General features: G+C 39.4%; 1 protein-coding gene across 1 annotated transcript in view; it reads left to right on the top strand.

Moving 5' to 3' along the window:
- The first annotated feature begins 3,945 nt into the window (after positions 1–3,945).
- Positions 3,946–11,307, top strand: part of adamts6 (ADAM metallopeptidase with thrombospondin type 1 motif, 6) — an 85,526-nt gene continuing 78,164 nt past the window's right edge. Inside the window, exons 1-4 of the mRNA XM_079861868.1 lie at positions 3,946–4,321; positions 4,560–4,805; positions 5,915–6,314; positions 9,044–9,408. Coding sequence (XP_079717994.1) covers positions 6,227–6,314; positions 9,044–9,408 — 453 coding nt within the window. The 5' untranslated portion in view covers positions 3,946–4,321; positions 4,560–4,805; positions 5,915–6,226. The remainder of the gene's footprint in view (positions 4,322–4,559; positions 4,806–5,914; positions 6,315–9,043; positions 9,409–11,307) is intronic.

Genomic DNA, 11,307 nt, shown 5'->3' with positions numbered 1-11,307 from the left:
CTGTTAGTTAAGTGATGCAAAAGAAGTTAGAATGAAGGATAAACTAAAATTCACAGCATTTAAACAACTTCTGCTCGCGTATTTGAAGGCTGCTATTGGATCATCGAGGCTAAACGTCATATTATGTGACTACGCTTTACTTTACAGAGAGCTTACGACCTACTAGCTACGTTCTGCCTTAAAGGAACACTCTACTTTTTTTGGAAATAGGCTCATTTTCCAACTCAAGGAAAAATATCGAAACTCTTTGGTCATTTTTTTGACAGAGATGCTAACAGTCTAATCAGATTCAATGATCTATGCTAAGCTATGCTAAAAGTGCTACGCCAGACCCGGAGATCGGCTGAATGGAATTGAAAACGGTAAAAGTTTAACTCTAGGGGAGTTGGAAAATAAGCCTATTTCCAAAAAAAAAAGTGGAGTGTTCCTTTAAGAACAAATTGTGCAACGGAATAAAGTACAGGGTTAGTTACAAACTAGCTAGTAGTTACTAAGGCCCGTCCACACTACTGCGTTTTCGTTTAAAAACGGAGACCTTTTGCTACGTTTGCACCTCCCGTCCACACTAAAACGGCAAAAACGGAGACCCAAAACGGAGAAGTTTATAAACGCTGCCGACCCGTTTTTCGTTTTGAATCTCCGGAGGGCGTTTTAGTCTGGACGGGTCAAAACGGAGGACTTTGATTGGGTGTCATCAGTCATGGAGTATACACAGGTAATATTCAGTAGTACCAGTAAACTTCACCCGCTGGAACAGTTTCTTACAGTAAGAAACTGCCACGTCTCAGGCGCGGCTCGCGCGGTTAAAGCGTGCATGCTAGAAATAGAACCGACGCCTATTTTTCATGCGACACGCAAGTGTGTTGGAAGCGTTTCCAGGCAAAATAGAATAGGAAAAGATGTTTATATGTCATTTTGACACAAATACATATTAATAAATGACATTTTGATGTTTGAAAGCATTTTTTACAGTCTATGTTTGAAAGTCTCTAGGTTTACACCGGCACGAGCATGCCCAGTGTTGGTGAATGGTCACGTGATCCGCGTTTTCAGTCGTTTTAATGTGGACGGAGATCAATTCTAATACGCAGCTAAAACGCTGGTGTGGACGGAGATCGTATTCGTTTTAATTCTCCGTTTCTAAACTAAAACGCAGTAGTGTGGATGGGGCCTAAGTCTTTAGTGTGGACTTTACGTTCCAATTTAAGAAATAACTTACTAACGGCTGGTGCAACCCTAACGTTACCCAGGTCCCGAATCAGCGCCATGTTGGACTTTGGCGGCTTCACTTTTCACCAATGGAAGACAGTCAAGGGACGTCGTCCATCTTTTTTTTTTACAGTTTATGATACATAGTAATATGAGTGCACCGTCTTTGTATATTTAGGTTTTAGAACAGTCCTTAACGGTTTAGAAGTACTAAATCATTTAAAAGTAATTAAAGTGTAACGTTAATTAACAGGTCTCTGTTACCTGGCTTGTCCACCGTAACTGTGCTGGTTCTCTTTCGGCGGGGGAACTGCTAACTTCGGCCGCTGCCCTTCGTTTCACAACCTGCCCATAAACAAACAGTGCACATTTCTGACAACATATTTTAACATCCAAGGTAATTATATTCAGTGTCTATAGCAGGGTTCACCAATCTCGGTCCTGGAGGGACGCTGTCCTGCAGAGTTTAGCTCCAACCAGCTCCAACACACCTGTTTGAAAGTTTCTAGTATGCCTAGTGAGACCTTGATTAACGTTAACTTAGCTGGTTCAGGTGTGTTTAATTGGGATTGGAGCAAAACTCTGCAGGACATCGGCCCTCCAGGACCGAGATTGGTGAACCCTGGTCTATAGGAAAAGAAGTTATTTGTTTTATGCAATGGATTAGGCGTTTCCATCACGCGAAAAGGCCGACGCGACAGTCGTTTAACTTAGGTGACTGACGTTCCTATGTTGCTTCGCATAAAATAAAATGATTAACAACACACTACCGATTTTATAGATTTAATAAAACATATACACACATCAGTGTTTTACTGCAGGAATGGATAAATTCGGCGGATATGAGAACTGCTCTCTGAGGAGGAGGATGAAAAAAGCCCCCACGCAGACACTGCGACCGTTGAGTTACGTCAGAGGATCGTGGGGAGGGGCGCGTTTGTATAATCGGAAATTTCCTACTTCCCACTTCTGAAGTCGTGATTACGAGTTCGTCGCATTCCAGTGCTTTGTTGTCGGAAAGAACAGGATTATGGAGGACACCAGGTTTATTCTTGCCTATTTATTGAGAAAATCTTTTTAAAGCCTAAATTATATTTAGCGTCTCATTCATTGAAAACCATTTATTCACTACGATCACTGACTATAGTCCGATTGCTAACGATTATTGAATTTCAGTCAAATACCCAAGGCTATTTTTTGCTGTGTATAATACATACAATATTATTATATATTTATCCTTGCAGTACTTTAAGGACAAGAAAAGGTGATGTAGCTGCTGTGGAAGAAAAATAAAAATAGTAAAGAACAGCAGTCACAGCAGCAGTCGTTCTCCCCAATGATGTTTGCCCATCTCGGGAACATGGGTTGGGTATATCAAAATTATCCCCGAACTCCCCAGGGGTAAATACGACTTGAGAGGGCGTTCATGGCCAATTTTTAACTAGGAAACTCGTATTATTTATTATTGTGCTATTTATAAAGCCACTACATTTTTGGTTTTGTTGTTTAGAGTAGAGCTCGCACCGCTGAGTGTCAATTCTTAAATTCTATCCACAATTGGTGATGTGAAATTCAATGCTTTATTTCGCATATGCATAGTAGCCTACTAATTTCATATGATTAATAAACTATCATTGAATAAGTACCGTAAAAAAAAATATAGGCCTATGGGGTGGAAAGAGCACATAATGCAGAATCATTCCTAATGAACCTTTCCCTTATTTATGATATAAAAACATGACAAATAAGTAAGAAAGAAACTTCAGTTTAGTTTAAAAATAAATTAGCCTATTAAAAACATTCTAAAAAGGATATGTTTAAGGAAATTCAGATAGTTCTTCAGGTAAATGCAAGATTAATCTGTGAACTCCAAATAGTAACAACCATAAATGTATGCTATTTTTTTCTGAGACTATAAATTCGTATTATTTGATATAATAGTTGTGTATTATTAGCCATAGACCGCCCAGTGAATCATTGCACCGTCACATGGTCACCACGCGGCGTCGCTGCAAACTAAGCAACAATTCCCTATCAGCGTTCAAATATCCAACGGTGCTAGTAAATGCACACGAAACACCAGTCCTTTTCTTCCGAACACTAGACTTTATTTATTATATTATATTTTTATATTATAGATATAAATAATGATAATAATATGCATGTATTTATTTTTGATGTAATGTCTCCGTGTGCCACTGGAAAAAGAAGACACCTGCACTTCAGTTAATCATGATTTTGCTTTTATTGTCATTCATTGCGAATTAAACATCACGATATAGCATCATAAAAACAACCTCGACGATCAAAAATGAACCAGGCTTGACTTTACAAACCTAACCCACATCTAACTATTAGAATAGGCTATAGTGTCAGTAACATTTGTGTGTGAAAATAATGTCGTAATGCAAAATAAATAAATAAATGAATAATATGACTCCGATTTGGAATTTGACTTAAATTTGTTATATTCCTCCGACGTGTTCTTGATAGGTTTGAATGTTAACCATATAGATGTTTGTTAATCATTAACTGATTAGAAAAGTTCTCGTGCACTATATTCACCTGACTATCCGAATGAGCGCGCGCGCACCGGGCAGGCACATCTGCAGTGACGTCATGTACGAACCTCCCAGTCTCCGTCCTCGCGCTGCCAGTGTGTGAGTTTGAGTTTGAGTTTGAGTGCTGGCTCAGATCCGCGCACAGTATTAAAGACTGCAAGTCTCCTGCATGCGCACCGGTCCAATGTGCATTACTGTTATTATTCATCTCTGGTGAATCAAAGATCACGAGACCAAACAATAAGCCATCACACACGCTGGAAACTTGAACAGTTAAACATTTGCTGAGTTACACAAACTTATTCAACAACTTTTTCATATTTTGGAGATGAGTGCATGGAGTTTTTTTCATTGCATTGCTGATGCAGTGAGTTCATGAAGAGATTTTTTTTGGTGCTGTACAAGGACACAACTACATTTGTTGGCATGAGAGGTAGAGAATGGCTTGAAGCGAAACGAGAGATTTGCTGAAGAATGCACTGAAGTGGATTCAAGTGAAGATTTCTACTGTCTGCATGTGTTCAACAACAAACAAAAAAAAGATGAAGACGGTAACTATCATTTCTTACGGTCTTTCAGACAGGAAGGATAGTCTGGGCATTCCCAGTGGAGTTTGCATAGAAAATGTCAATATAACGGAGTCTGTTTTTAATAGTAACCCTTTGTAACTGCTTTATCTCAAGCGACGACATTAATGACTACTTTATCAAGCAATAAAAAAGAAACCAAATAGAGTCCCTTGGTGCACATTTGTAGTCCTCTGACTGGGCTTGTGTGTTTTTATTTCAGCGGTCAGTGTAATAGTGTTGGGCAGTTGCCAGCTGTCTGGGTCAGACACGTTTTAGACTCGAGCTGCTGTCTGAAGGAAGCCGCTTTATTAAACTCATGAATGTTCGTCTGCACAGTAACTGCCGCTTCTGCTGCGATAGTAAGAAATACACGCAAAAGGAGGTGATATACAGGATATATCCGTTGGAACTGGACGACTCTTCTGCTGGATGTTCGAGAGAAAAGCCGGCATTTGATGTTCACCCGGTGAGTTACTTCTTGAGCTGCTTTACTATTATCACATAGAGCTATAAAACACTGAGTCTAGCAATGGTAGCCTACTGTACTACAGTCATGCTTGTGCTTATTATGATAGATTGACAGACAGACAGACAGATAGATAGATAGATAGATAGATAGATAGATAGATAGATAGATAGATAGATAGACTCATGTCATTCCAAAACTGAATGACTTTCTTCTGTGGAACATAAAAAATGTTTTGGAAATGTCTCATTCTTTGTTCTGTTGGTAAACTGTTTGGTTAACATTCTTCAAAATATCTTCTAAAAAATGCATACAGGTTTGGAATGACATGAGCGTTAGTAAATGTTGACAGAATATATTTTTTTTGGGTGAACTATCCCTTTAAGTCACACTTTGAAAAAGTGTAATTTTGTGTCAGAAATAACAATTTAAGAAATAAAATAAATAATAAATTAGAAATACGCTGTTCAAAATGAAAATATTTTGGCACTTTCTGGATGTCAGTAGTTAGCGGATCATGTTCCGCACCTGTGGTTTCTCTGATAGGACGCCTGTGTGAACTTGAGAACTGGCTTCATACATCCACTAAATCAGCTTGAGACCAGACGATAGCACTGCAACACTGCAAAAAAAAAAAAAAAAAAAAGCCCACTAACAGCTCTAACAGCATTCGGGTGCAGATGACACTTTATTTCATACTTTGTACATTAAATAAATACTTGTGGGTCCCATTTACACATCAACAAATGTTGCACAGTTCAAACCGGCTGGTGAAACTTCAGTCTGATCATCCAGTCATGTTATTTGTAACAGGTTTTCATGCCTTAAATCGGAAACAGGCAGGGTAGCTAATAGTCAAGTGCAGGTGTGAAAATGATAACCTGAAGTTACGGCATCCCACTCAACACCTATGAGCTCACCATTATGTGTGTGTGTGTGTGTGTGTGTGTGTGTGATCAAACCTGTTCAAGTCCAGATGTTACAGCTGCGGAATTGCAATCTGCTCTTGATGTTTGATGAGACACAGTTGAAACTTTTCTTCATTTTGTAAGATTAGAAACTGGCAATTTTCCACTGACAAGGTTTTTTCCACTCTCATTCATTTCCAGGCAAACAAATGGATCGTTCGGGACAAGCTCCTAATATAGATCTGCTGCTCTGGAATAACATGAAGAGAGTTCTTATGGACTCTTGCCCTGCTCATGGCTGACAAAAGTGCAGGCACAAGTCCTTCCTAGAGACTTCACCTTTAGGAAGACTTTTAAACCTGGGATTAAGTGTGAACTGAGATTCGAATGTGTCGAGGATGCTTGTCACGGATATGTTATGGTGCGAAGCTGGATTGATCATATCGCTTTAATCCACTTGTAGCCTGCTCTGACCCCCCTACCCCCACACCCATGTCAGATCTTCCCTAAATTATGGAACTTTTTTGGAAGACGCTGACTTGGATATTTAGCCTGGTCTTGGCCGCTGCTGAAGCTCAGATCCTTTCATACAACTCTCAAGGTAAGTTTAACAGAAAGTGATGACTGTAGCTGTAACAGCTGATATCATACCAGCTCTGAAAATTCACCAGACAAGCCATAACTCATTTCTGCTTACAATGATGTCATTAGGACACTTTAAACTCTACCCAGAGGAAACTTTTATTGCTCACTTATGTTTCATGGAAAGTATCAAGCTTGTCTCAGGTGATTCTCCTAAACTTCCTGAAGAGAAATGAGACAATCATTGACATACAGCAAACGTGTGGGTAGAATAACTCAGATGATTTGATCTTTGAAGAAGTTCATGAGCAATATTTGAGTTCATTTTGAGACATTTTTGAGATCTCCCCAAAAACTCTGCAGGAGAAAAATCAGAGAAGCCGAGATGCCTAGTAGAAACACATAAGACATTAAAAAGATCTCATTTGTTTCTTTATTAAATGAACAGATTAGTAAAATATCTCTTTAATATGTCATTTGTTTCTCTTAGACACCAGTGAGACAAAATAGAAAGCAAATGGAGTAATCCATTTGGAGTAAACCCCTCAGTAATCTCACTATTCTTCTTGAGTATCAAAAGATATCTCAACAATGTCTCAAACTGTGCTCAGATTTGCCAGTCCAGAGGGAAATTGTATTGCTGTTGCATGATGTAACTAGCACCTTAACACCTTTATCTCAGGTGTTGCTCCTGAAAAACATTTACTCCCGGTTTCACGGACAAGGTTTAAGCCTAGTTTGAGACTAAAATGCATGTTTGAGCTGTTTTAACTGAAAGCAACTTGCACTGATATATCTTAAAATATGTCAATGCCATTGTTTTGTCTTAAGATGCACACCAGTAATGTTTTTAATGTTTATAAAAGCTACTTAAATGTCCTCTTTTTTTTTTTAATGTCCTAATTAAACTAAGGCTTAATCCTGGCTTAATCTAAGCCCCATCTATGAAACCAGGTTTTAGAGAAATGTCATGAAAAACGAGTTGAGACATCTGACTTTCAGCTAATCAAATCTTACCCTAGTTTGAGACAATGTTGTTCTACTCTGAAATGACAAGAGGCGACATGTGAAATGAGACACATGTGAGATTACTGGGAGAGAAATCTAAACACAAAAGTCTCCATTTGGTCTCTTTGAATATCACTGCTGTGAAGGTGAAACAACTGAGACATTAAAGAGATGTCTGCAATCAAATTTCAGAGTTTCAGATATTTCTCATCAAAATCTTCAAAGACCAAATGACTTTAGCTATAATATCCACATTCATTTATGTCTATTTTTATTTCTCTAAAGCAGTGGTTCTCAACTGGTTTGGCCTTGGGATCCCCATTTTCCCATGGCCATTATGGCACGACCCAAATTTTTAGCACATACCTGGATACAAATCCTTCCCAGCCTACAAACGATGTACCACTTACGTAATTAATTGGTACTTTTTGGTAATTTTGGTAGTTGACAATGTATGCTCTTAATTTTGACCGCAAAAACTCATTCTGTGTGAATTGGCCCTGACAAGTTACAAAAATAACATTATAATACAGACACTGACATATAGCCTGACATATTTCAAATAGTAAAACAGGACAATGCAAGAAGCCGGTCAGTGGAACGGAAAAGAACCTTCAAGGTCTAGAGACTTTTTTAAAAGGCCCCCTGAAATCAAAATGTAAGTTTTTTAGCTTTTAATATGAATATGTTAGCCTTAAGGTTATGAATAAGCTGGTGTGTTCTAAAACAATGACAGAATTTGCATTTAGGAGATATAAGCATTCAAAACTTACAGTCTCTCACTTCCGCTAAAATGGATCACAGATTTTTATGACATCATTGCGGACTTCAGCTTCTCGTCACATCTTCTGTCCAATCAAATGCTCTCTAGAATCTAAAGCTCCGCCCCCTATGCTATAAATACCACCTGGCCAAAGCGACCGTTGACACGTCACGGAGCAATATGGGCTGGAGATGTGTGTTCAGTTGCTCAAACGTTCAAGTTTTTTTATTCACACCTCTACTATTGAATCCAACGTATCATCAGTGCTCGGATTCACTTCCATGGTGCTGTCAAGTACGACTTGCAGTCTGTGAGGTAAACTAAACGCTATTGGCTATTTGAAAAGGGGGAGGAGCCATTCAATATGTCCCGCCTTAGCTTCCTGTTTCAGTGGAAATTGCGTCAACGCATCATGCAAAGCTGCGCGTTCCAAGGCACTTCAGTGGGCCTTTAAGGTTTAACTTTTTTCTTAACTTAAGCACCTTGTTTTGAGTACATCGTGTCATGCACGAGACACTGCAAAAGACACGAGCACAACGGTCAAACGCCCCCGTCTAGTGCGGAACAATGGAACAGTCGCACAGTCAAATGGAAAACCGTGTTCCGTCTGACAGAAAATCAAAGCCTTTGCAGAAGAGTCAACAGCATTCACGCACACCTTTCAAAATAAAAGTATGGTTTGTTGTTGTTTCTTTGACTACACACTCGACGACCCACCCAAAACGGTCTTGCGACCCACTTAGCAGTTGAGAAACACTGCTCTAGAGGATTTTTAGGAGAAACATCAGAAACAAAGTTATTACACTTAGAAACTCACAGAAGCTGTGATAGATCAACCTCTGAGCAATTAAACCTTCCTCTGAACACACCTGCCACTTACAGTGCTGAAATTGCTTGTTGATTTTTGGTTTCCCATGATTACCCTCCTTTGTTTTGCTCACTGTTATCTGCTTCACTTTATTACCCAAAACCAAAAGCGGAATTCCTGTCGACGCTGGAGCACTATCAGCTGACAGTCCCAGTGCGGGTGGATGAGAGGGGCCAGTTCATGAGTTACACTGTGAAGCATTACAGGCCCGGTCGGCGGAGACGTGGACTGGACCAGGCTGAGCTGGACCACACTGAGACCAGGCTTTTTTACAAACTCTCCGCCTACGGCAAGCACTTTCACCTGAATCTGACTCTCAACCCCAATCTGGTTTCTAAACATTTCACAGTAGAGTACTGGGGCAAAGACGGACTAGACTGGCAGCATTCAGTGGTCGATAACTGCCACTATGTTGGATATCTACTGGATCAATATAGCACTACAAAAGTGGCATTGAGCAACTGCAAAGGCTTGGTGAGTACAGCAGATTTTGAAAATCTTCATGCTTTTGGCTGTATGAGAAGGTAAGTATGCTGTTTTTCTCGAAAATACCTCAGGAAAGGCACACTGTTTTCTGCATAAAAGAACAGATTGGAAATTGTACATTCACACAGGGATATGAAAGCATGCTGGCCAATGACATGTGGAATATGCATTGCATTTTATTGCCCACATATCTAAAGATCTTCAGCTGAAGTGTTTACTTCCTCAAAGGGCCCCATATTTGCTGACTTAGCCTTTTTTTGATGTGACTGATATGCTGTCCTTACTGTGAATGGTTATTTTTAAACCCACGAGAATATGTGCTATTACTTTTAGTGATCGAACTTATGAGCTTCATCTGACAAAAATGCTTTATTTTGCACTCAGAACACCTAGAAAAAGTAACCGCATTTCAAAGACTCAGAATACCTTAATAACTGTGTAGCAAAAATATAGTTATAGCCGAAGTGTGTAATTTCTGCAAAAGTAAAGGTTGTTGTCAACCAGGTTTCCTGAACACTCTGTTGTTTGTTGGACAAATCGATAATCCCGCCCAACCCTCACGGCATTGGTTCAGTTGCTATACAGGGAAGCTGATTCCCTTTCTTGGGAATCAACCTACAAATGGCTTCTTTGTTGTCTATTAAGCCTATTAAGCTCAGATAGGAGACAGGATTTTAACATTGAAAAATGTAGTTCATTGTCCCTGTCAATGTCTTGCTCAGCAGTTTAACTCCAGAGCTTCAGGCCAGCGTCCAAAGTGAGTCAGCGTGTCTATATCACATTAATAAAGCTTAGGCAGCTTCAAGAAACTCATGCCTCATGTTTGACTAACACAAGAGAGAGAGAGAGCTTAAAGCACGTTGTCTGTGTTGCTGCCAGATTTCTTATCTATGTCCCTGTCTCTGTGTACACGGCTGCTTCTGCTCACTGTTAAAGTGACTGCTGAGTGACAGCAAAATATTAGCTTAGCTGTCTCTCTGCATTGGGCTTGAATCCCTCTTGCACCTGCAAGCCCGTTGCCAGCTGATTCCTATCTCACGCTGAGCATTTCATCTGGAGGGGACTTTGACGTCGCTTGACTAAACCACACTACACGGTTGCTGTGAAACGTGGCTTCCTGTGATGCGATGTGATTATTAAAATGTTAGATCATGGCTCTGACTAATATAAACTAGTGTGACATTTCAAATTGCCCCAACAACTAACTTCTGTAGGAAACTAAAATACATTTAATGCTACACAGCTTAACAGCTTAGCATGTTATAATAATAAAAATAATAAAAAGACAGGCAATAAAAAGAGGCACAAATTTTTGGGGGGGATTTTGAATGGTCACTTCGAAAAGAAAATGATTAATTCATTGTGTCATTTACTGAGTCTACATGAGTCTACAGTGAAATTAGCTGACTCTCATTTTCTCGAAGTAGAAATATTTCAACATTTTGAAAAAATATTGAACCCCATTGACCTCTATTGTATGGACAAATAAAAAAACATTCAGACATTTTTCAAAATATCATCTTTTTCCAAAGAAAGTCATATAGGTTTGGAACAACATGAGTAAAATGTGACCTTTAGCTTTAACACGGCTACCTTAACGCAGTTACCTTTATCTACTTTTCCAAAATGGTAGCTTGACTGTAGTTTAAATACTTTAAAACTGAAGCCTGCCAAGATACAAGCTACTCATAATTTAAAGTAGCTTCCCCAACATCATTGGAACTTAGATATTTGTGCATGTTGTGTCTTAAACTTGACAAGAGACTGAGGGGAAAATTCCCAAGTGAGCCGGCCCTGTGCAATTACCTTAAACTGGTGTGTTCATGTGGGAGGACAGGCCTCGATATTGGATTCCACCCTGGTATCAGCAGCACCCTCGCATAAATC

The sequence above is a fragment of the Squalius cephalus genome (genome assembly GCF_949319135.1).
Source record: "Squalius cephalus genome assembly, chromosome: 24".
Taxonomy (NCBI): domain Eukaryota; kingdom Metazoa; phylum Chordata; class Actinopteri; order Cypriniformes; family Leuciscidae; genus Squalius; species Squalius cephalus.
The sequence above is the reverse complement of the archived record's forward strand: the minus strand, read 5'-3'. Positions and strand labels throughout refer to the sequence as shown.